The 27,903-nt window shown below is 32.7% G+C and overlaps 2 protein-coding genes and 1 pseudogene across 2 annotated transcripts; all 3 read right to left on the bottom strand.

Moving 5' to 3' along the window:
* Window positions 1–1,229: 1,229 nt before the first annotated feature.
* LOC117905724 (probable L-type lectin-domain containing receptor kinase S.5) lies at window positions 1,230–3,041 on the bottom strand. The gene has a single exon (XM_034818605.1). The coding sequence runs from the start codon at window positions 3,039–3,041 to the stop codon at window positions 1,230–1,232; it is 1,812 nt and encodes a 603-aa protein (XP_034674496.1).
* Window positions 3,042–17,439: 14,398 nt separating this feature from the next.
* LOC117906404 lies at window positions 17,440–19,154 on the bottom strand (annotated as a pseudogene).
* A 4,687-nt stretch (window positions 19,155–23,841) lies between these two features.
* Window positions 23,842–25,653, bottom strand: LOC117905723 (probable L-type lectin-domain containing receptor kinase S.5). Its single transcript, XM_034818604.1, has one exon. The coding sequence runs from the start codon at window positions 25,651–25,653 to the stop codon at window positions 23,842–23,844; it is 1,812 nt and encodes a 603-aa protein (XP_034674495.1).
* Window positions 25,654–27,903: the final 2,250 nt, after the last annotated feature.

The raw sequence follows: 27,903 nt of genomic DNA, 5'->3' as shown, positions 1-27,903 counted from the left end.
TCTGCAATATTACATTGTCTGAGGTTGCCCCTTCCAAAAATAAACTTATAGCTGGCCTAATGTTGCTTAATTTCTAAGTTCTTATCTAACATAAAGTCAGCATCTCTGTCCCCAACAGTGGCTTGGTCTTCATGAATCCCATATATCATCTATCTTCTCATGAATCCCACAAATAGGCATGTAATTAATCTCCGTGCTTCACGACTACTTGAGAATATCTTTACAAAACTATCCAGTATTGTGGACTGGGTAGACTGATATGTTCTGAATCCCTGTCATGCCAACTGCATAATAGGAATCTGGTTTAGTTTATAGCATAGCAAGAGGCTTCCTCTAGTCCATAGAATCACAGGACCATGCATTTTTATTTCTTAATTTCTCCTCGAAAAAGGTAATTAAGAAACCTTTCTTGGAGTCATGCATTGTATACTATACTAGTATTTTATTTCATGATCCAACATGACATAATACAGTTGAGATTGGGATAGGTAATTTGCCGATATATAATCGAGATTCTCAGCTTCTTGGTCATGGAGAACTTCTCAGGTAGAGTTGTTCCACCAAGACAAATTTGTAAGAAATTTGAGTGACATGGAACTACTATAAATGCTTTGCAAGAATTCTAAAAGAGGTTCATCATTATGATGATGTATTTACAAGGAAACCTTTGTTGAGAGAGTTCTCTTTATATTAACAAGGTAATTGGATGATTGAGAGTGGCTTGCATGGAAGACTTTTCCATCTATGCATTAAATTCCTGCAAAATTATTTTTAACACAATTAGTGCTCAATTCAATGAACATTTAGGACCAATAATAATCAAGGTGGTCTTAAAATTACCTGAATGCAGCATTGATGGAACTTCTACCTAATCGATCAAGGCTTAAAATTTTAAAGCACAAACGCATTTACTACCTCTGGGTCAATCTAATTTATTGAGACAAGTTTTTTAATATAACATATATAGTGCCAAGGACTGTGAACCAGCATATACAACATCAACGAACCATCTAAGCTCCATTTTCCTAACCTCAAACTCAAGTTCGATATACCTTGGAAGACTTAATTAAGTAAACTTATGAGACACACAGATTGAATATCGGGTGCTCATGCCTTAAAAATACACCTAATAAAAACGCCAAGCATCATATATAGTCGAAGGTGGACATCACTTCACGCAAGGAAAAAGAAGAAATGCAAGCCCTACTGGAGCAAGTTTTCAGCCTGATTTATCTCCCAATGAATTCTGAAGGTGGAGAGAGCAGGCCTCCTGTTGGAGGATACTCCAAATCCTCCCTGAAAGAGACCGGAGGTGTGGCCGGCCACACAAAAGGAGGTTTTTCAATGGGGATAACTGGTGGGTCTACCTCTCCTGTAAGAACCCTTAAAGCAATTCTCATGGATGGCCTCTGGTACGGGTTGGGATGACAACAGGACAATGCCAACTTCAGTGCACATTCAGTCTGCTCCTTGTGGAAAACCCCATTCAGTCGCAAATCTAAGACATCCAGAATTCTTTGTCTCCTATAGTATTCCCATACCCATTCCACTATCCCGTTGTTGTATTTGTTATTCAAGCTTTGATCTCCAGGCTTTCTTCCACAGACAACTTCCAGTACAAGAACACCGAAGGCATATACATCAGTTTCAACGGCAGCCCTACCAGTATGAAAACTTTCTGGAGCCATATACCCAGGTGTCCCTGCAATCTCTTTTGTTGAGTGGTGAGTTTGATCACTTAGTTGAATGATTCTTGCCAATCCAAAATCTCCCAACCGGGCGTTGAAATCTGAATCCAACATTATATTGCTCGCTTTTATGTCTCGGTGAAGCACCCTCTTCTCGCATCCATTGTGAAGATAGTCCAATGCCTGAGCCACCCCACAAATGATTCCATATCTTGTTTCCCAATTCAGTGTGATTGGATTCTCCACATCGGATTTTTTGCAGAATATGAGCTTGTCTAGGCTCGTATTTGGCATGAACTCGTATATTAGAAGGAGTTCATTTTTTTCATAGCACCATCCAACTAATTTGACAAGATTTTTGTGATGTAGATTGCTGATTGTTGTGACTTCTGCTATAAAATCTTGCTTGCTTTGATGTGAATTCCTTGAAAATCTTTTCACAGCTACCTCCTTATTCTTCAAGAATCCTTTGTAGACTGTCCCAAATCCACCTTTGCCAAGCTCATTCTTGGAGTTGAAATTTTCTGTACCAGCTTTAAGTTCTTTCAGTCGAAATTTCCTTGGAGCTGTGGATGAGCCTTGAATCTGTTGTTCTACCCTCGGATCATCCTCCTCTTCCTCCTGCTTTCCACATTTGCATTTCCAAGAGAAATAGAAGGCAACCCCACTAACCAAAACTGTTACTGGAACCATGATCCAGACCCATAACAGGTCAGGATCTTCATCTACACTCGAACCACTGAATTCCCATGACCTTACACAGTTCAGTTGAGTGTGATTCCCCGTTGAAGCCGAGAATCCCACAAAAACTTTCTGTGGCAGATGGTCTGAGAGGTTAATAGGAAGAGCGATTGCTGGAGCCTTCATCTGTGTTCCAACAAAGGCACTCAAATTTTTCCCATCATATTGAACCTTCACTGTTATATCGGTGCCACTTGAAAGATTGATGCTTAGGTTCGCTTGTTTGATTGAGTAGACGCTGTTCACGTTCACGCCAATGTGGTTGTTGCTCAGGTCCTCCATGTAGCTTTTCCTTGTGTCAAATTCTACTGCCACTATCTGGTTTTGAGCTGATCCATTTGTGCTTGCATTCACAATCCCAAGCCATTTCCCTTCACTGTTCTCTGGACGAGTGGCATGCCCAGTTAAGATAAAGGCCAAGCCTTCACCACCTGGATCTGTCCTCGGAGTGATTCTGAACACAAAGGTCGTATTGAAGGATGCTGTGCCTTTGCTTTTACTCCACAGCTTGAATGGCCTTTTATACAGGGCCTGGCCAGACAAATTTGTAATAGGACTTCCAGAAACATCATGTGTAACTTGGATGGCATGCACAGCGATCTCTGAACGCATTAAGTGGAAATCATTCTCTGTAGACTCATTGAACAATGGATAATTGAAATGGAAACATTCAACTGGACTAAAAGAACCAACCAAGAGAAGTGCTAGAAGTAGAGACTCAACAACCACTGGGGAAAAGCATGCAAAATGACTTATACCTAACATGCTGTTAATTAACTGAATACAAAGACGCAGAGAACTGAAGAAAAGCTAAAAAATGGCTTTTATGGGATATACGAAGGAAAGGTTTTGTTAACTTCTTTGCAATAAGCCCTATTTAAAGGAAAGATGTTCTCTTCTACGTATATGACAGGCCTGATGAAGGTGAATTTTCAAAGTTCAAGAATTTTCAAAGTTTTCAAATTATGCGGTAATGAAAATTAAGTTTATTCCTTGATGAAATTCTCTATGAATTTACCAAGTTCATACCAATGGAATCAGTTTGGTAATGCTATTGACCCCACATGCCTCTAGAGAAAATAACTTCTAATTGATCATCATGGTGATGGTTGATCACAAACCTGTAATTTTGGGTATAAGAGATCATGACTATTGATCTATATATTGCCGATTGAAAGTCTTAGTCCTCAGCTCTACAGCATCTATTCTCATCAAATTATTTTGAGAATAAGTTGGATTATTTGTTCCTAATAATACATATTTCTGTTTTCTGATCTCCAACTATCGACTAGCCAAGATGTAGTCTTATAAACTAATAGCTTACTTCAAAAGTCATTGTTGATCAAAATCAAAATCGTGAGTTCTACCATGTAACTATCTTCATTTTTCTACATTCAACGATGCAGCTTTCCTGGACCTTTATGATTACAACATTCAACGAGGGAAAAGATGAATAAATGCAATACATTAAGCCCTTTATAGAATATTAAGCAGGCCCTGCCTCATAACTCCCTATCCCTGCTAGCTGGTTTCTAGGAATAAGCCCTTATCGGAATTAATGACACATACAAGAGCAAGACTTTTCCTTGTTCTGAATATCAAGACTTCTAATAGATGTTGGAAAATTTTTCTCCTCACGAGCGAGGACCAACGTTGTCGCACTCTCTTTTTCCTTTTCTTTCCACTTCCTTGAAAAAACGTGTGATGGCTTCTTCAGAAGTTTCATCAAACATCATCCAAAATCATACAGAAATTAACAATCGCTGGTACTGGGCTGGGAGAAGATCCATCTAACCTGGGTGTTTGACAGAGAAGTATACATGAAATCTATATAGTTCTAGTTCATTAACAAAACCCTAAAGTATTTTAGAAGAGCTGATGTATATGAATGTGCTGCACAAATTTATAGTATAAAACTATTAATATTATGGATTCCACTTGGGCTGATTTGATATGAAGCAATGTTTAGAACAATGAACATAAAATGATGTGCAGTTTCTTGAAACAGTACAATTACTTACTGATGTTGTCTGCAAGAAAACTTAAGCATGCATGATGAATAAGAATCTTCTGCTTAATTTGATTATTCGTCTAGTATTATTTGGTAATATGAACTCCTTGATGAATTGAGTTTGAGGCTTAACTGAATTGAACTTATCACTCATATATTCCCAGAATTCTGCAACTTTATTGTCCTATTAAAGCTAATTGATTAGTTGCAGCAAGATAAAAAGGCCGGAGACATATATAGAAGGGATGAATGCAAATCTGCAATATTAATTTGGAATTGAGAAAGATAAATGAATAGGTGAGCTACTCACTGAGATGGACTGGTTCTTTGGATGATAAGCTCTCTATATAGTCTTTCTGGTGTTCACTTGTGCTACCTCCAAGTTCCTAATTCAAACTAAGAATCTTCATAAGATGATCTAGTCTTTAATCAATACAGATGAGTTAGCTTGCTACATGTATAGAGCTTTCTTTCTTTCATTTTGTACACGCCAGGAAAAATTGTAGCCATACCTGCTGATTTAAACTAATAAGCAATAATATGTACTTCTATTGTTTTACTGCAGTTTTTTTATGATTCTAAATGTTATCATAATGCAAACTCTGCGTTGAGATGAATATGGCTTCTTGTCTGATTTATTCATATTGATGTGCCTAGTTTGCTCTTTAATTAAACTTATGAAACCACTGGACTTTAGTCTATTAATTTGTAAGGGCTGATGATATAAAAATTAATATAATAGACAACCACTAGTCAAATTACCACATAAACAATCTATTAAATCTGAAAAGAATTAAGATATACTGTTTTACTTTATCTGAATGCACATGTTTTCAATGGTACATTTATATTAGTCTAACACTTATTACCTCATGCTCCTTAGTAGATTACCTCAACATTTTGTTCAGGCTAGGACTTTTTGGCAAAACATCGCAAATTTTTCTAAAATCACAATTTTTTTTCTAAAATCCAATTTTTTGTTTTTTCTAACTTATCTTTTATTCTAAATTTATATTAACCTTTTATTTTATATTATCCTTTTATTTTTCATTTTTATCTCAATTATCCTATTTTAAAAAATTACTATCACTTCACTTTTAACTTTTTTTATTTATCCTTTTAATTTTATTTAATTTTAAATCTTTTTATTTTAAAATATGAAAAATAAAAATTTATTCAAATTTGTTAAAATATAAAAAGTTCTAATATTTTATTAATTAAAATTTATTTGATAAGATAAATTATTAATATAATTTTCAATAATTTTAATTATTTAAATAAATTAATATTAATAGCAAAAAGTGACCACAAATTTGTAATAAAATTTTAGAAATTAAATCTTAAATAAAATATTTTATATAAATCAATTTAATTTTTTATTTAAAATATAATAAAACATGTTTTAATAAAAATAATTTTGTTATAAAATGTGAGAATTTGTAACATTGTGGGAACTCATGGATGATTATCCGTTATTTCTTTGTGGCTTTCTATAAAAGAGAGGGACTCCTAATGAAAATCAATTCAATTCTCTCCGTGCATTTTATTCTCTCTTTCTTATTTTCCTTCTCTTCTCTCACTTTATTTTACAACACGCTATCAACACGAATAATCTCTGCAAAAAAAAAAATAGAAAGGCTTTTTCTCTCTTCAGAGAAATAGAAAGGCTTTTCCCATCTACAGCAACATCAGTTTCAACAACAGTTTGCTATTCACACACACATTCAAGGTAATGACAGGGGTTTTGAAATCTCCGTTCAAAATGAAAGTTTTTAAATTCAATTAAAGTGTGAATGCATTTATTTCTAACATTAAAATAATATAAACATTTTCTAACAAATTTTTCTTCTCTAACTAATTGTTCTTTGATATAATCTAGGTTATTTCTTAGCAAGTTATGGTTCTTGAAGTCTTCCAGCTTATTTTCTAATTTCTAAGATTGTGTTTAATTTTTCTACAGGTTTTATTTATCTTTTCTTGATTTCTTTTAAACAATCTATATTATTTTGGTCGATATTACTTTGGTTTTCTTCCTAAATTTGTTTCTTATGTTCTTGTAAGACTACGTTTGTTATTTTTAATTGTGTTTCTACTAGAAATTTTAACTGTTTTACCTCTTGGGTTTGTAGATGAGGGTTCATTAGTTTTAATGTTTCCTAATGAGATGAACTAGCATATAAATTATCAATATAATATTTTATAATTTCTCTTTTAATTAAGGTTTCTATAGCAAAAAGTTCGTCAAAAGCTTCTTGTATAGCTACTTCATATTCGTTTAAATATTTAAGAGAGGTTAGGTTTTTTATATCAGTGGTTAAATCTTTTACAGTAGTTCTTAAATTATGCAATTTATCACAAGTTTCCCTAAATTCTTTACGTTGAGCATACAACCTATTATTAAGTTCTTTTACACGATCGTAATCTATATTATATATACCAGGAGGATAAGGAATAACAGACATTAATTCATATCAAATAAGTAGAGTAAATAAAGATACAGAATAAATCAAGCAAATATAATCAGACTTTAAATGGGGTAAGATAAAGTTCGATACTTTGAAAAGTAATTTGAATCTATAGTCTCATTTCCTAATTAATATACTGCAATACATAGAGAAGCTCTGATACCAACTTTTTCCCATCTGCAACAACATCAGTTTCAACAACAGTTTTCTATTCACACACACAGTCAAGGTAATGACAGGGGTTTTGAAATCTCCGTTCAAAATGAAAGTTTTTAAATTCAATTAAAGTGTGAATGCATTTATTACTAACATTAAAATAATATAAACATTTCCAAATACTTATTATTTTAATATAAACATTTCAAACACTCATTATTTTAATATAAACATTTTCAAACACTTATTATTTTAATATTTATTTAACTTAAAGGAACAACAACAGTTTTCTATTCACACACACGTGACAGGGGTTTTGAAATCTCTGTTCAAAATGAAAGTTTTTAAATTCAATTAAAGTGTGAATGCATTTATTACTAACATTAAAATAATATAAACATTTCCAAATACTTATTATTTTAATATAAACATTTCAAACACTCATTATTTTAATATAAACATTTTCAAACACTTATTATTTTAATATTTATTTAACTTAAAGGAACAACAACAGTTTTCTATTCACACACACGTGACAGGGGTTTTGAAATCTCTGTTCAAAATGAAAGTTTTTAAATTCAATTAAAGTGTGAATGCATTTATTACTAACATTAAAATAATATAAACATTTCCAAATACTTATTATTTTAATATAAACATTTCAAACACTCATTATTTTAATATAAACATTTTCAAACACTTATTATTTTAATATAAACATTTCAAACACTCATTATTTTAATATAAAAATTTTCAAACACTTATTATTTTAATATATATTTAACTTAAAGCTCTCTACTTATAGTATGAAACCATTTAATGTATAAAAGTTAAGTTTTTGAAATCGGATATCTCAAAAATTCAGGTAATAATAATAAAAAATTTTAAAACATCACTTCGTGTCAAGGTAATACCCCCCTTCTGACCAGACAAAGTCTCCCTAACACACCAATTTTTTGGCAAAAGCGGGTTACAGGTCAAGAGTTAAGACTAAAGACTCTAGTTTAAAAATCTGATTTTACACCCAAAATTTTCTAAGCAACCCGATTTTTTTTTTTTTTTTTATGTTGTCGGGAACATTATATATAAAAAGGATCCATGTATATTGTAGGTATTAACTAGTAAAGAGAACTGAAAAATAATTCAAATAATTTTCATTTCTCTACTTTACCTTTTTACCCCTTTCACCCCCTAAGGGTAAGAAAAATATACAAAATAAAATAAATTCTAAATGAGCATAAATTTAACAAAAAAAATTCTTACTTTCTTATTGCTGATGAATTTATAAGGCTGAAGATACACCTTTCTTTCACAGACACATTTACACACTTTCGCACACTCCTTCGGACACCATACTTCTTTCTTCTACTATAACTAATTTATAGACAAAGCATTTACAAGTGACAGGTGAAAATTAATTTAAGTGGTTAGGGCAGTTGATGGACGGCAGGAAAAATATTTACAAGGTGTTCAGAGGTTTGGTACAAAATAACTACAAAATGAATACAAAGATGGTAAAGTTTTTATGAGATTTGACTTTTATTTTCTTTTGTTTTCTTTTACCATCCGACTTGTACTTCTTCCACTTTCTTCTTGTCTTTTTCTTCTTTTTTTAATCACATGCATAATACGTGGCTTGTAAATGCCTTTACTGCTTCTGAGCTTGTATTGCTACATTGAATTTTTGTAGTTGAAGACGCATTTACTACTTCAATGTCGTAATTGATGTCATCATCCTTCCATTGCATTTTGTAGATTATGATAACTTTCATCGTCCAGGTTTTTCCAAAATAATGCGTCATCGCTGAGGTAGGAAGATGGTTCTGGTATATCTACACTGAGCTCGGTTATAAAATCCTATTCTTTAAAGGTAATAAAAGGTTTTGGAACAATGATGTGTTCTAAAGGTTTGTTTCTCCATATGGACATAGTTTTTGTCTCACCAATGAGATGAAATAATTTGTTCCGAGTTGGTTCTGAGTTGTCTCACCAGGGGTTCTATCTACTCTAGCAAGGATTGCATATTTCCTAAATTTTTGTTCATATTCCCTTATATACAAAAGGTTACATAATTTTAATTGCTCTAACTTATGAAGGTGTATTGCGGGTTCTTTTACATCTTCTTGAGTTGTTCCTAAAAAATATAGTTTTACTAAATTTATAAATACAGATATGCTAAAATTATTTCTAACTTCTTGAAAATAACTATTGTTTTCTTGTTCCATGTTTCTAAGGGACTGTAATACGGTTCTTCTAAGGGTGTTTTTACAAAATTCATAAATTTCTTATTAGTTTTCAAAGAATACTACTACACCTGCTAAATTTAAAGATTGCTCCCAATTTTCTATGGTTTTTCTGAGATCTTGTGTATTATCTATATCTAGTATTGTTCCATATTCATATATTGGTTGCAGAGAACTAGAAGGTTCTGTTTTAGTTTTCCATTGATGTCCTTTTGGCTTACTGTACGACTTATTATATCTTACTATTTCATTTTTTACATTTACAAATTCTTTTTCTTCATTTATTGTATTTACTGACTCGTTTGAGACTATTTCTATGTTTTCTTTAACTTTTGGTTGAATTGTAAATTGATTTATTATTTCTATATCTATCAGTTTTTTGATCAAGTTGGCTTTATAAAGTTGTTCTATTATTTGCTCATCTGTATAGTTTTTACACATTATATCAACAAAGTTTTCTTGATTTACCATATTTATAATTGATAAATCTTAGGTTATTATATTTTTAAATATTATTTACTTGAAATATTGTTAAAGCATTTTGTTAATTTATTCATAGTTTATTCCAATAATTAAAATATTTTTCTCGTTAATATTATGCTATATATATAGTTTTTCAGATAATGTTAAACCTTGCAAAGTTTGAATTTGTTGCCCTTGATATTTCAGGCAAGAACTACTTATCTTGGGTTTTGGATGCTGAAATTCATCTAGATGCGATGAATATTAGAAATACCATTAAATAAGGAAATGATGCATCCCTGCAGGATAGCGCCAGAGCTTTAATATTCCTTCGTCGTCACATTGATGAAGGATTAAAAGGTGAATACCTTATGATCAAAGATCCTTTAATCCTTTGGAATAATCTAAAGGAATGATATGACCACCAAAAAACCATAATCCTTCCAAAGGCACGCTATGATTGGATGCACTTGAGATTACATGATTTCAAGTATGTTAGTGACTACAACTCGACCTTATTCAAAATTAGCTTACAATTTAAATTGTGTGGAGAAAAAATTACTGAAGAAGATATGCTTGAAAAAATATTTACAACTTTTCATGCCTTGAATGTGCTCCTACAGTAGCAATATTGAAAAAGTCGTTTCACTAAATATTCAGAATTTATCTCATGTCTTCTTGTGGCTGAACAAAATAATGAGTTTTTACTACAAAAAAAAAAAAAAAAAAAAAACCATCAATCTTGTCCTATTGGGTATGTTGCCTAAAGCCAATGCCACATCTGTTCAAACTCTTGGACATGGACAAATACGTGGATAGGACAAGGTTGAGGTAGAAGACGTGGTCCTAGTTGAGGTCGTGGTAAACACAATTCTTCTCATTGTAGTAGTTCTCAAAGTAAAAAAAACAACTCAAACCACCAAAAGTGGAATAATTCAAAGGCATAACCTGAAAATGGGATAAAACCACAAAGTAAACATGCTCGTGATAATAAGTGTCATAGATGTGGTATGAAAGGACATTGATCAAGTACTTATCGTACTTCAAAGCATTTGGCTGACCTTTATCAAGCCTCAATAAAAGCAAAAGGAAAATAAAGTTGAAATGAACTTCATTGATAGTGATGGCCCAGTAGATCTAACCCATTTAGATGTTTTAGATTTCTTTGAGAATCCTAATAGGAAAATTGACCATCTAATTGGTGATGGAAATATTTGTTATGATTAAATGTTATGTTTTTTTTCTTTGCAGACAGGTTTATTTTGTTACCATCTATTGAACACATTAATTATTATTCATATTTTATAGTTTATTTCACATTTTATTATTTCTTATTTAAATTTATTATTTATTTATACTTGAAGATGCATGGATTTCTCTTATACCTTGATACATCATACAACATCCAATGTAGATGCATGTCTTGCAGATTGTGCCACAACACACACAATCATTCGTAACAAAAAATATTTTTCCAACTTATCATTGGTTAAGTCTAATGTTAATACAATATTAGGTCCTATAGACTTGATTCAAGGCTTCGGAAGAGCAACTATTATTTTACCTAGTGGAACTAAAATCAACATTAATGATGCTCTTTATTATGCTAAATCCAAGTGAAATCTTCTTAGTTTCAAGGATATTCGCCGAAATGTATATCACATTAAAACTATGAATGATGGTAGTAATGAATACTTTCTCATTATTTCAGTTATTTCTAGAAAAAAAAACACATTTTGGAAAAACTTCATTCTTATTCTTGTGGGTCAAACAATCATTAGACCCATTAAGTCGTATGTTGATCATGAACCAAAAGTTCTATGACTTAAAAACTTTTTTGATTTGTCATGAATGTCTTGGTCATCTAGGATTATCTATGATGCCTCGTATCATCAACAATTCTTTTGGGCATCCTTTGAAGAACTAGAAGATTCCGATGCCTAAAGATTACAATTGTGTTGCTTGCTCACAAGGCAAATTAATTATTAGTCTATCTTTTACCAAAGTTGAATATGAATCACCGACCTTTCTAGAACACATTCAAGGTGATATTTGTGGACCTATTCATCCACCTAGTGGACCTTTTCATTATTTTATGATTTTAATTGATGTACCAACCCGTTGGTCTCATGTTTGTCTTCTTTCAACTAGAAATATTGTCTTCGCCAGGTTACTTGCTCAAATAATTCGACTCAAGGCACAATTCCCTGATCATCCTATTAAGACAATTCGTCTTGATAATGTTGGTGAATTCTCCCCTAAGATGTTTCTTGATTATTGTATGTTAGTTGGTATTGATATTAAATATCCTATTGCTTATACCCACACTCAGAATGGATTAACTGAATTTCTTATTAAGCGTTTACAACTAATTGCAAGACCACTACTCTGAGAACAAAATTGCCTTTGTTTGCCTAGGGGCATACTGTTCTTCATGCTACCACTTTAATTCGAATTCGTCCTATAACTAATCATGAATGCTCATATTTACAACTCACTTCAAGTTCCAACCAAACATTTCACATTTATGTATTTTTTGTTGTGTTGTCTATGTTCCCATAACTCCACCTCAAAGTTCCAAGTTAGGTCCTTAATGTCAACTTGGTATATATGTTGGTTTTAATTCTCCCTCCATTATTTATTATCTTGAACCTTTCATAAGTGATGTTTTTACTACACGCTTTGCAGATTGTCATTTTGATGAAATTGTTTTCCCACCATTAGGGTGAGGCAAGTCAATTCCAAAAGAATGGTGAGACATTACATGGTATGTATCCTCCTTGTCTCATCTTGATCCCTGTACAAGATAGTGAGATCTAAAAGTTCATAGGATTGTTCATTTGCAAGGACTTCCAAATAAGATACCTGATGCTTTCACATAAATAAATAAAGTAACAAAGTCACACATGCCAACTGTGAATGCCCCAACACATATTGAAGTCCTTGAAGGACAATTGGAGAATGCCATAGCAAGTGAATCTAAGAAGTGCTTGAAGCATGGTAGACCTATTGGCTTAAAGGATTAGTTCCTAAAAAAAAAAATGAACAACATATGAAAAACTTGGTACTCTTGAAAAGTTCACAAATATGAAAGGGTCAAATAATGAAACCCAACTTGATAAACAGTTAGCCCTTAAAGAGGCACAAATTAATCAAATACCAATATCTAGAACTGAAGAGATCTCAATGAGTCACACGGGAGAAACAAAGAACCATAGTAACATTATCATAGATAATGTATTTTCATTCCAAGTGGCTATGGACATCATGAGAAATGGTGAAGATCAAGAACGACAAATTGTGGATGAATGTCGAAAAAAGAATGATTGGCCAAAATAGAAAGAAAAATCCAAACAGAGCTAAACTCATTAGAAAAACGAGAGGTATTTAGACTTTTAGTTCAAACACCTGGAAACATAAAGTCTATTGCATATAAATGGGTCTTTGTGAAAAAATGAAATGAGAATGATGAAATCATAAGATATAAAACACGATTTATTGCTCAAGGTTTCTCTCAAGTACCTGGTATAGACTATGATGAAACTTATTCCCCTATAATGGACGTAATCACATTTCAATACTTGACAAGCTTAATAGTCTCTGAAGGACTAGATATGAGTCTCATGGATGTTGTTACAACTTATTTATATGGGTTTATAGATACTGACATATATATGAAAATCCTTGAAGGATTCAAATTGCCTAAAACAACACCTCGAAACATGTACTCAATCAAATTACAAAGATCTCTATACAAATTAAAGCAATCCAGATGCATATGGTATAATCTTTTGAGTGAGTATTTATTAAAAGAATGATATGTGAATAATCCAGTTTGGCCATGTGTTTTTATCAAAAAATTGAAAACTGATCTTACAATAATTGTAGTGTATGTGGATGATTTGAACCTTGTAGGGACTCCTTAAAAGCTCACAAAAACAACCAATTATTTAAATAAAGAATTTGAAATGAAAGATGTGGGGAAAACAAGATATTGTCTCGGCTTGCAAATTGAGCATTGTTCAAATGACATATTAGTCCATCAATCAACATATAGAGAGAAAGTATTAAAATGATTTTATATGGACAAATCACACCCACTCAATTCCCTTATGGTTGTCCGTTCACTTGAAGTGAACAAAGAAGAAAATTTTTCGTCCTAAAGAAGAAAATGAAGAATTGCTCGGTTGAGAAGTACCATATCATAGTGCAATCGTTGCACTAATATATCTTGCAAATTGTACTAGACCAGATATAGCATTTTTTATCAACTTGCTAGCAAGATATAGTTCTGCCCCAACTAGAAGACATTGGAATGAGATTAAACATGTATTGTGATACCTTTTTGGAACAAGTGACATGGGCTTATATTATTCAAAATAATCAAAATCACAATTGATTGGGTATGTAGATGCAGGATATCTTTTAGATCCTCATAAAGCTCAATCTCAAATGTGATATGTTTTTACTTATGGTGATACAACAATATCTTGGAAATCAACCAAGCAAACAATGGTAGCCACATTTTTAAATCATTCAGAAATTCTTGTAATTCATGAAGCAAGTCGTGAATGTGTATGGTTAAGGTCAATGATTCAACATATTCAACAAGCATGTGGACTATCTTCCATCAGAGGCAATGCAACCAAGTTACATGAAGATAATGTTGCTTGTTTTGCACAAATTAAAGGAGGATTCATAAAAGGTGACATAACTAAACATATCTCCCCTAAATTCTTCTATACTCATGAGCTCCAAGAGAAAGGTGAGATTGATGTTCAATAGATTCGGTCATGCTATAATCTAGCAGACCTATTCACAAAGGTGTTACCTTTAACCACATTGAAAAAGTTAAGGTATGGCATTGGAATACGAAGATTGAGAGATCTACTAATTGAAATGTTGAAGAAATAATAATTATGTCTACTTGAGAGAGAGGATACTAATACGGATATATTGCACTCTTTTTCCCTTCGTCCAGTTTCTATCCCACTGGGTTTTACTAGCAAGGTTTTTAACAAGGCAATTATCATATTCTTATGATCATCCGAGGGGGAGTGTTATAAAATGTGAGAATTTGTAGCATTGTGGGAACTTATGAATGCTCATCTGTAATGATGTTTATCTCTTTAAGGCTCCCTATAAAAGGGAAGGACCCCTAATGAAAATCAATTCAATTCTCTTTGTGCATTCTATTCTCTTTTTCTTATTTTCCTTTTCTTCTCTCACTTTGTTTTACAACAAGTTTTAAAATTTTAAAATAAATAAATATAAATATATTAAAGGAACTTAAACTAATTTTTTCTAAAAGAATTTGATAAATATAATATTTGATCATACTTATATTAATTACACTTACAAAATAACTTTAATATGTATATTCTTACTTATTTTATCATTTTTTGAAAATTTTCAAAGCATTTTTATGAATTTTGAACAATTTCTGTCTCACCAATATTTTTGTCAAAATATTCACTGATATTTTATTGATTTTTCCGATATATCCGTAAAATCTAAGTACCGATATATCTATATTTATCGATATTTTTATCCTTGATTTAAATAAAGCACATGCATTCACTCATAAAAAATTAGTCTTAGATATTTATTAAAAAAAAAACCCTAGGTATTTAAGTTGGATTCTAATCGGAAAGTAATAAATGATTAAAGTTGGAATATTTATAATTAAAATATGTTTTTCCAAAAAATTAAAAATGAATTTTTATAATTTAATTTTTTTAAAAAAATTCCACGAAATATTTGAACATTCACTATTGATGGTTCCAATGTTGCATTGTTCACTACTCAATTGTTGCACTACTCATCATTCAAACTTGTATTATTAACCACCCGAGCCTTCCATTTTTTTTTAAAAAAAAAAAATATTTACAGTGTCATTGATTACTTTAATCCACACATACGTACCTCACCATATATTCAAAACTCGAAAAGCTTGAACTAAATCAAAACCATTAAAACCAAGGAAGTAAGTTGTGTTAAATATTTATACCATCATTAATTTGACATACACATACTTCTCCTATAACTTTAATGCTTGAGAAGCTCTTGAACTTGATCAAAACATTAAGAGCTGAGGATAGTTGTACCAGACCATTGCATAATTAGAACATAATTGTCAATCAATTCTAAAGCATCAACAGTCTCCCTTTTTGTCAACTTTGTCACAAAACATAGTTACAATGAACCCCCCAAACTCTTAAATTTAAGGTTCAGTAATCTCACTAATAATCTTGTCTTAACCAAGATGCACTCTCTCACTAAAATCTATACTAAGTTTTTGAAGCAACACATCCATCACCTAGACACACTAAAACAATAAATCCACATAAAGCAATGTGTGAGAAGAATAACCAAAATCAATTTTTTAAAAATTAAGATATATATATATATATATATATATATATATATATACTACAAATCCCACTTTTGTCACAAAAGTTAATATGCAAATGTAGGATAGTATGCTGCAAATGATATCCAAGATGATACAAAACACTCACAAGAATGATAAGAATGTATCAAAACCATCAAAAGAAAACAAGATAATAAATAGGCATGATCATATATAGATCATCAAAGAAACAACTTAGAAATATTCAAAGTATCATCAATATATACAACCAATGGTAGTCATAATATTCAACTCATTGAAAGGTAAAAGTCTTTCCCCAACACAATGATAAGAATTTGTTCATTCCAGTATAAAAAGTTGGAACTGTTTCAATTGCGATATACCATAAAAGTCCCCTAATAAACAAGTTGGTATCATTATTGAAATAAAGAAACATGTTCATTAATACTGTTATGTTATGAGTTAATAATATTTACTATATATAATCCAGAATGTCACATAATCTATCACAAGATTTATATCTATGAAATTCCTAGTTTAGTTACTTTGGTGACTAATAAACCAATATATATTAATCAAATACCACGATATATATCTATATCTTCAAATAACTTCAAGATATAAGAAAATATAAATAATTTTTCACATGAAACTTCAAGCCACGAAAGTATATAAAATACTTTGACATAGCTTTAGGTCATGAAAGTAGACTTCTAAAATAGCTTTCTACTATTACACATCACAAAGTCACTTCTAATGAGAATTTGTAAAAGAAATTGCACATAATTTCAAACTATGATTAAAAAAATAACTTGAGGCTATGAAATTCAAATTCATTTATTCGTAACTTTAAGTTATAATATACACAAACTTCTTCATTCATAACATAACTTTAAGTTATGATGTGTGTAAATTCATTTATTCATAACCTTGTATTATGAAGGTAACATATAACTTCAAGCTATGAAAATATATTAATAATTTCATCTCAACTTCAGGTTATGATAATACAATTTTTTTTTATAATTTCAGACTTGAAAATCTAATTTTAATTCTTGAATCTTTACTCTCCCACTCTCACTTGCATACAATCATTACTAATAAGTAATGAATAATACTCGGATAAAGAGAATAATGAATTGAGAAAGGGACCAAGAATCTTGTATATATAGTGCTTTATAGTTCTATCTATAAATGAACTCAAACTTAGGTTCTTTATATCTTATTCTTGAACATGAACTCAATGAATGATGAATTCTTTTAGGAGAAATCTAATTAGTGTCATTAGAATATATGAATGTGTCCAGAAACACGTGTCAATCCATGAATGTAGTGTATCAATTACATGTATGAAGAAACCAAAAATTTGGAGAAACCTTTAGTAAAAATCAAAGATAAACGCTATATAATTAGCAACTGAAAAGCAAGGCTGTAATTTGACTGTGATGCTCCATGTGACCTTCTGATATTCATCTTTCATGGATTTGGAACAAGGTAAATGCATTCTAGCTCTCAGTCTCTATTTCTCCTTTGATTAATTTTCTTTTTTCGGGTTTTAATTCATCCTGTCAAGGCCTCAATGCCACTCAATTGCAAAAATACAACCAAAAGGAGAAGCTAATGTCATTAGACCCTCAGTTCAAGAGAATTGGTAATTCTGAAGATCAAGCAAGATTGCTCACAAAGGTTAGAGCGTTTGACCATTAGAACTCGGCGTTTTTTCCCCAACCAAGTACTTGTCCATGGCGGATCTCCTGAGACAACTGAATAGCCTGCATTTGAGTACAGTTTTCGAGCACCCAAATCATCTTCATAAGCTCTCAAGACCAGGTACTCAAAGCCCCATAAGAATAGAGAGCATGTCACAAGCTTTCAGCAAAGCTGTGGCGACCTTTTGCCTCCTGTTGGGTAATAAAATGCAGGTTAGAATCACAAAACCAGGAACAAAGAGAAGTAGTAACTAACACAGAATATATAGAAGCATTCTTAATCTGAAATCCTTCAAAACCGCTATCCCAGACACATAAAGATACTCTTCAGCTCCTCCAAGATGCTGAAGTACACCTTCATCTCTCAATGCTGTGACATCCACCACCCCCACAACCTCCTGCTCTGTCTCAGAAGCAGGCTCAGCAACCAGGCATGCATACCTATTTGATAATTACGAGTATTAACAAAGACTAATCTATAGAAAAAAGGAGGGTGGGGGGCAGTCTCTTGTAGAATGGAAGTTGTTATGAATGATCCATATTTTGTGGTGCCAATAGGCCCAGAAACTCCAAGATCCTCAAATGGTGCTTCAATCACAACTCAAAATAATGCTCTATTTTCCAAATATAGTCCATTTTTACCTGTCTGGAGGAGAGTTCCTAAGTTTGTATACAAGCCCAGAAGGCACTTCAGCCTGTATTTTCCGTGAAACAGCGAAAAAAGAGAGCTGATCACAGAGGGAAATACAGCAACATGGTGCCCCAAATGGGAAGAGATGAAATATACTAAGAAGAAGCTTCCCCAAAAAAAAGAAAGAAAGAAAGGAAAAAGAAGACTAGACCTGAAAGAACTCAAAGAATAGATCATTGAATAGGGCCACAGGCACATGAAAAGCTTGAGCTTGAACCTGAGCTACCTTTCTCATCTCACCATCCTCCTCAACCAACCTTCTCACCTTCCAGCCATACTCATTCACCAAACAGTCAAACTGGCCCTTACCATACTCCGTTTTTCCGTGCAAGGCAACCTTCCCAACCAGCCTCAGTACCCTTTGATCCTCAGCTGATGGGGTTGAAGAAGAGCTACAGCATTGCACCACAAACCCTCTTTCTCCCTTGAAAAGCCTCCCTTTCTCTATGTTGATTCTCCAACTTCTGCCACAACCTTTGATTCCAATTCTACCACTGTTGATTCTTGTGTATCTACATGAAGGTTCTGTGTAGTATTTTTGAAATACTGGGGCAGTTTTGCTGTGAAAACTAGCCATGATTCGGGGCATTCCTCTTCTGTTTCTCTCTGTATCCCAGGGAGAAGATCTATATTATAACTCATGCTATCATCCTTTCCCATTTTCTTTTTCCTTTCTCCACAAATGATATTTATAAAAAATAGTTAATGCTTTCTTAAAAAGGAAATTTAATTTAAAATTAATTTGTGGGAAATAATAGCAAAGATGTAGACCCCAATTTAATTTCTTCATAGAATTTTTTCCTTACCTTTTTCAATCAAAATGGTTGTGAAACAGCAACCACCCTCAGTTCCATTTCTTTATAGCTTACTAATAATTAAAAAATTTCTTATTTAAGGTAGGGTTTGTTTTTTAGTTTAATAGAAAAAGTTAAAATTTTTAATTTTTAATTTTTTTTATTCAACCAAAAAAAACATTACCTGAGTTCCATTTTTTTAAAACTTATATTATTTAAAAAACATCATATTCCAAATTTAGTAAGATTTAAATTAAATTTTGATATGATAAGGATGTTATTATGGAATTTTCTAAATGCTTGTGGATAATCTTAATTTTCTATTTTTTATTTATAAATATTCAACTTAATTATCACCCTCATAAAATTTGAGTCAAATGGTGTAGAGAGTTGACCCAAAAAAAATAACTTTAAAGAAAATTAATTAATCAATAATTATAATATGAATAATAGGCATTATATTATTATTATTACTATTATTATTATTACTACTTTGAAAAGCAATTTTGTCTTATTATTATTACTTTGAAAAGCAATTTTGTCTTATTTCAAGGTAAGATGTACATATGAGTGGCAAAGAATCTCAGAGAATGTGATGCCACGTGCAAACAAGGCAACGTAACACGTGGATTTCCAAAGTAGCCATATCTCTATACTCTGGTCAGTGGTCCAACTCACCATTGCTCTTAAAATTTTTATTTTTTTCAAATAAAATAACTTTTTGGAGCCACAAATTTAGTTCGTGGACCTCGCACAACTTTCTATTTGTTGAGAACAATGCCGCACTAATTTATTTGGCTAACTGCCTTTTTTTAAAATAAAAAAAAAATTAATAATCCTCGTATTTGTGATTTTAACCTCTTTTATGTTTTTTCTTAAAAAAAAAAAAAAAAAACTCATTTTTGACATAAATAATCTGGACTATTTCAAATATTTACATATAAGGTTTAAAAAAAATAATTTTATAAGAAAAAAATAAGGGTATTTTAGTCCAAATGTGGTTAAAAATTATGGAGGATTAGATTTCCAAAATTGAGTTTTCATCTACCCTTTTAATCAAATAACCCAAAAATTTATATAATTTTTTTTTTTGTACAATACAATTTGAGAGATTTGTTAGGATTTTTTTGGACTTCTTCCTCTTATCTCATAAATATTTGCATATAATATAATCATATAAAAATGATTTTCTTTTCTAACCTTTTTTTTCTTATTGATCTTTCAAAAGTGCCTTTTCAAGATCATGGAGAGAACTATATATTTTGGATTAACGTATAGTATGGCTTGTCAGATTTATTGGTGCAATTTCTTTTCCGTTGATACGCCTTGCAATTTATACTTGAATTTTTTTTATATCTACTCAACTCATAATTGATGAATTCATAGATTCAATTGTAGTGTCGGCAGCAGATTTGATGCAAACATCATTAATCAATAATGCAAAGATAAAACAATAACACATACAAGTACATATATAGCGTTTTAATGTGGTTCAGCCAACTATACCTATATATACGGATGAAAGAAAATCATTCTACTATACAATGAATTATGATTGATAAAACTTTTAGAATAACTAATACAATGAATTATGAAGATAATACTTTATATTTTCTAATGTGGTTTTTACTATATATGTTTTTTAACTCCAAAAAATATTTTTGGTGAGCATTAAAATCTGGTTGACTCTTAAAGAGAAAAAAAATTGAAATATTTTTTGGTAAATTTAAAAATTGTGTTTATCTCAAAAATTGATATTTAATTCTAAAAAAGATTTTTGGAATGTTTTACCATAAAGAAACTCTCCATAATTTTAAAAATGATTTTCTAAATATAAAGAAAAATATTTTATTTAAAATAAGGGTAAATTTTTATGAATCTTAAAAAAGTATAGTCATTTATCAAAAGTGTGATAATTCAATTCTCAAACTTTCAAGATCTTTTTTAAAAATAACTTTGATTATAACAAAGGTTAGCAATTTCACCGTAAAACTTTGATAAGGTTTCAAATGATGTACTAAGGGTATCAAGTGATCCAGGAAAGTGTTGTGTTGGGATGTGAAAGAGTATAGATGTTAAGGATATACGATCCTGGGAAGTAGATACATCATTTGGGTCGTTATTAGCGATCAAGAGACCATCCATAGTTTCTTGCACCCAGTAGGTGGTTTTTCAATATTATACCATGTATAGGGTACAGAATCAATTCTATTACCTATGTATGAGATTTTTCTCCTAAAAAAGAATTAATATAAATGGACCAATATAATGTAGGTAATGAAAACATTAATTTAGGGAATACTATCTATTCATCACTTCAGGTAGTAACATCATATTAAGATTAGACATTAAATTTATTCCATGAAATTTGAAATGATGGATGACAATGGAAAGATGGATGGGTGCCGATATGGGGTACTACTCTTATCCTCCTAGGGATGGAAAATTTGTCTTTTGGAATGAATTCTTATAGTTGAATTCAACAACATTCTCCATCAACAAGAAAACTAGTTGATGGCAGCAACCTCTCACAATAAAGAATGTTGATCAATTTGATGAATCATAAATACCAGTGAATGCAACCGCATGGACTTTGATTTTTTTAGGTAAACGATCCCTTTCACATGGACCACTAAGAGGAGTGGTTTTGCCATATTTGGTTAAAAACTTAGAAAGTTTGGGTCGTTTTACATGTTAAACAGTATTCCACATACATGCATTCTCATGCAAAAGTCTTGTATCTTCCTACACCAGAAAATGCCTAAGCGCTATTGCTCTCACCTGTGAAGAAGCTTACAGAAAATGCCTAAGAGTATTCCACATACATGCATTCTCATGCAAAAGTCTTGTATCTTCCTACACCAGAAAATGCCTAAGCGCTATTGCTCTCACCTGTGAAGAAGCTTACCCCATTAATTCTCTGGGCACCCACTTGGTTTAGAGCCTCAAATCCCCTTCACTTTTTTGTTCCAATCAAGCTTCTGGTCATATTCCAATGCTCTACTCTAGTAAAACCAAGAAAACATACAAGGCAACACAAAGGACTCTCATTCATTTCATGAATAGAGAAGTCTCCAGGCCCTTTCTATCATTTCTCTGAGCTTTTAAACTTACCGATTAATTATTCCAATATATTGTCATATTAAGTGATCATAAGCAGTTGCACCAGCGGAACCACTCAAAGCTCCAGGAGGACTTTCTTGAGCTCTGTATAGGTTCTTTATTCCTTCAGCATTGCTATATATTCAGCTTCAGTGGTTCAGTCTGCAATATTACATTGTCTGAGGTTGCCCCTTCCAAAAATAAACTAATAGCTGGCCTAATGTTGCTTAATTTCTAAGTTCTTATCTAACATAAAGTCAGCATCTCTGTCACCAACAGTGGCTTGGTCTTCATGAATCCCATATATAATCTTCTCATGAATCCCACAAATAGGCATGTAATTAATCTCCGTGCTTCACGACTACTTGAGAATATGTTTACAAAACTATCCAGTATTGTGGACTGGGTAGACTGATATGTTCTGAATCCTTATCATGCCAACTGCATAATAGGAATCTGGTTTAGTTTATAGCATAGCAAGAGGCTTCCTCTAGTCCATAGAATCACAGGACCATGCATCTTTATTTCTTAATTTCTCCTCGAAAAAGGTAATTAAGAAACCTTTCTTGGAGTCATGCATTGTATACTATACTAGTATTTTATTTCATGATCCAACATGACATAATACAGTTGAGATTGGGATAGGTAATTTGCCGATATATAATCGAGATTCTCAGCTTCTTGGTCATGGAGAACTTCTCAGGTAGAGTTGTTCCACCAAGACAAATTTGTAAGAAATTTGAATGACATGGAACTACTATAAATGCTTTGCAAGAATTCTAAAAGAGGTTCATCATTATGATGATGTATTTACAAGGAAACCTTTGTTGGGAGAGTTCTCTTTATATTAACAAGGTAATTGGATGGTTGAGAGTGGCTTGCATGGAAGACTTTTCCATCTATGCATTAAATTCCTGCAAAATTATTTTTAACACAATTAGCGCTCAATTCAATGAACATTTAGGACCAATAATAATCAAGGTGGTCTTAAAATTACATGAATGCAGCATTGATGGAACTTCTACCTAATCGATCAAGGCTTAAAATTTTAAAGCAGAAACGCATTTACTCCCTCTGGGTCAATCTAATTTATTGAGACAACTTTTTTAATATAACATATATAGTGCCAAGTACTGTGAACCAGCATATACAACATCAACGAACCATCTAAGCTCCATTTTCCTAACCTCAAACTCAAGTTTGATATACCTTGGAAGACTTAATTAAGTAAACTTATGAGACACACAGATTGAATATCGGGTGCTCATGCCTTAAACATACAAGGACAAATTATCTAAGACACCTAATAAAAACGCCAAGCATCATATATGGTCGAAGGTGGACATCACTTCACGCAAGGAAAAACAAGACATGCAAGACCTACTGGAGCAAGTTTTCAGCCTGATTTATCTCCCAATGAGTTCTGAAGGTGGAGAGAGCAGGCCTCCTGTGGGAGGATACTCCAAGTCCTCCCTGAAAGAGACCGGAGGTGTGGCCGGCCACACAAAAGGAGGTTTTTCAATGGGGATAACTGGTGGATCTACCTCTCCAGTAAGAACCCTTAAAGCAATTCTCATGGATGGCCTCTGGTAGGGGTTGGGATGACAACAGGACAATGCCAACATCAGTGCATATTCAGTCTGCTCCTTAAGGAAAACCCCATTCAGTCGCAAATCTACGACATCCAGAATCCTTTGTCTCCTATAGTATTCCCATACCCAATCCACTATCCCGTTGTTGTATTTGTTGTTCACGCTTTGATCTCCAGGCTTTCTTCCACAGACAACTTCCAGTACAAGAACACCGAAGGCATATACATCGGTTTCAACGGCAGCCCTACCAGTATGAAAACTTTCTGGAGCCATATACCCAGGTGTCCCTGCAATCTCTTTTGTTGAGTGGTGAGTTTGATCACTCAGTTGAATAATTCTAGCCAATCCAAAATCTCCCAACCGGGCGTTGAAATCTGAATCCAACATTATATTGCTCGCTTTTATGTCTCGGTGAAGCACCCTCTTCTCGCATCCATTGTGAAGATAGTCCAATGCCTGAGCCACCCCGCAAATGATTCCATATCTTGTTTCCCAATTCAGTGTGATTGGATTCTCCACGTCGGATTTTTTATAGAATATGAGCTTGTCTAGGCTCGTATTTGGCATGAACTCATATATTAGAAGGAGTTCCCTTTTTTCATAGCACCATCCAACTAATTTGACAAGATTTTTGTGATGTAGATTGCTGATTGTTGTGACTTCTGCTATAAAATCTTGCTTGCTTTGATGGGAATTCCTTGAAAATCTTTTCACAGCTACCTCCTTATTCTTCAAGAATCCTTTGTAGACTCTCCCAAATCCACCTTTGCCAAGCTCATTCTTGGAGTTGAAATTTTCTGTAGCAGTTTTAAGTTCTTTCAGTCGAAATTTCCTTGGAGCTGTGGATGAGCCTTGAATCTGTTGTTCTACCCACGGATCATCCTCCTCTTCCTCCTGCTTTGCACATTTCCATTTCCAAGAGAAATAGAAGGCAACCCCACTAACCAAAACTGTTACTGGAACCATGATCCAGACCCATAACAGGTCAGGATCTTCATCTACACTCGAACCACTGAATTCCCATGACCTTACACAGTTCAGTTGAGTGTGATTCCCCGTTGAAGCCGAGAATCCCACAAAAACTTTCTGTGGCAGATGGTCTGAGAGGTTAATAGGAAGATCGATTGCTGGAGCCTTCATCTGTGTTCCAACAAAGGCACTCAAAATTTTCCCATCATATTGAACCTTCACTGTTATATCGGTGCCACTTGAAAGATTGATGCTTAGGTTCGCTTGTTTGATTGAGTAGACGCTGTTCACGTTCACGCCAATGTGGTTGTTGCTCAAGTCCTCCATGTGGCTTTTCCTTGTGTCAAATTCTACTGCCACTATCTGGTTTTGAGCTGATCCATTTGTGCTTGCATTCACAATCCCAAGCCATTTCCCTTCACTGTTCTCTGGACGAGTGGCATGTCCAGTTAAGATAAAGGCCAAGCCTTCACCACCTGGATCTGTCCTCGGAGTGATTCTGAACACAAAGGTCGTATTGAAGGATGCTGTGCCTTTGCTTTCACTCCACAGCCTGAATGGCCTTTTATACAGGGCCTGGCCAGACAAATTTGTAATAGGACTTCCAGAAACATCATGTGTAACTTGGATGGCATCCACAGCTATCTCTGAACGCATTAAGTGGAAATCATTCTCAGTAGACTCATTGAACAATGGATAATTGAAATGGAAACATTCAACTGGACTAAAAGAACCAACCAAGAGAAGTGCTAGAAGTAGAGACTCAACAACCACTGGGGAAAAACATGCAAAATGACATATACCTAACATGCTGTTAATTAACTGAATACAAAGACGCAGAGAACTGAAGAAAAGCTAAAAAAATGGCTTTTATGGGATATACGAAGGAAAGGTTATGTTAACTTCTTTGCAATAAGCCCTATTTAAAGGAAAGATGTTCTCTTCTACGTATATGACAGGCCTGATGAAGGTGAATTTTCAAAGTTCAAGAATTTTCAAAGTTTTAGAATTATGCGGTAATGAAAATTAAGTTTATTCCTTGATGAAATTCTCTATGAATTTACAAAGTTCATACCAATGGAATCTGTTTCGTAATGCTATTGACTCCACATGCTTCTAGAGAAAATTTCTAATTGATCATCACGGTGCTGGTTGATCATAAACCTGTAATTTTGGGTATAAGAAATCATGACTATTGATCTATACATTGCCCATCGAAAGTCTTTGTCCTCAGCTCTACTGCATCTATTCTCATCAAATTATTTTGAGAATAAGTTGGATTATTTGTTCCTAATAATACATATTTAGGTTTTCTGATCTTCAACTACCGACAGGCCAAGATGTAGTCTTATAAACTCGTAGCTCACTTCAAAAGTCATTGTTGATAAAAATCAAAATCATGAGTTCCATCATGTAACTGTCTTCATCTTTCATCATTCAACAACGAAGCCTTCCTGGACCTTCATGTCTACAACAGTCAACATGGAAAAAATGAATAAAATGCAATAAATTAAGCTCTTTATAGAATATTAAGCAGACCAGTCCTTATCAGTCCCTATCCCTGCTAGCTGGTTTCTAGGAATAAGCCCTTATCGGAATTAATGGCACGTACAAGTAACTCCAAGGAAGGCAGACTTTTCCTAGTTCTGAATATCAAGACTTCTAGTAGATGTTGGAAAATTTTGTTTCCTGCAAGGACCAATGTTGTCCTGCTTCTCATGTCCTTTTCTTTCCACTTCCTTGGAAAAACATGTGATGGCTTCTTCAGAAGTTTCATCAAACATCATCCAAAATCATACAGAAATTAACAATTGCTGGTACTGGGCTGGGTGAAGATCTATCTAACCTGTGTGTTTGACAGAGAAGTATACATGAAATCTATGTAGTTCTTGTTCAGTAACAAAACCCTAAAATATTTTTGAAGAGTTCATGTACATGAATGTGCTGCACAAATTTATAGTATAAAACTATTAATATTATGGATTCCACTTGGGATGATTTGATATGAAGCAATGTTTAGAACTATGAACATATAATGATGTGCAGTTGCTTGAAACAGTATAATTACACCCTGATATTGTCTGCAAGAAAACTTATGCTTGCACGACAAATAAGAATCTTCTGCTTAATTTCATCATTTGTCTAATATTATTTGGTAATATGAAGTCCTTGATGAATTGAGTTTGAGGCTTAACTGAATGCCTATAAATATGAACAACCCTTTCTCAATTCTCTTATGGATATCCAAAAGTAATGTGTTTGCATCCAAACTTATTGAATAAAGGAAAATCACTCATATATTCCCAGAATTCTGCAATTTTATCATCCTATTGAAGCTAATTGATTAGTCGGAGCAAGATGAAAAGGCCAGAGACATAGAAGGGATGAATGCAAATCTGCAATATTAAATTGGAATTGAGAAAGATAAATGAATAGGTGAGCTACTCACTCAGATGGACTGGTTCTTTGGATGATAAGCTCTCTATATAGTCTTTCTTTTGCTCACTTGTGCTACCTCCAATTACCTAATTCAAACTAGGAATCTTTATAAGATGATCTAGTCTTTAATCAGTACTAATGAATTAGCTTGTTATGTCTTATGACTAAATACATGTATAGAGCTTTCTTTCTTTCTTTTTGTACACACCAGGAAAAATTGTAGCCATGCCTGCTGATTTAAACTAATAAGCAATAATATGTACTCTATTGTTTCGCTGCAGTTTTTTTATGATTCCAAATGTGATCATAATGCAAACTTTGGGTTGAGATGAATATGGCTTCTTGTCTGATTTATTAATTTTGATGTGTCTAGTTTGCTCTTTAATTAAAATTATGAAACCACTGGACTTTAGTCTAGTAATTTATAAGGGTTAATGATATAAAAATTAATATAATAGACAACCACAA

Source organism: Vitis riparia, chromosome 18, assembly GCF_004353265.1.
Source record: "Vitis riparia cultivar Riparia Gloire de Montpellier isolate 1030 chromosome 18, EGFV_Vit.rip_1.0, whole genome shotgun sequence".
NCBI lineage: Eukaryota > Viridiplantae > Streptophyta > Magnoliopsida > Vitales > Vitaceae > Vitis > Vitis riparia.
The sequence above is the reverse complement of the archived record's forward strand: the minus strand, read 5'-3'. Positions and strand labels throughout refer to the sequence as shown.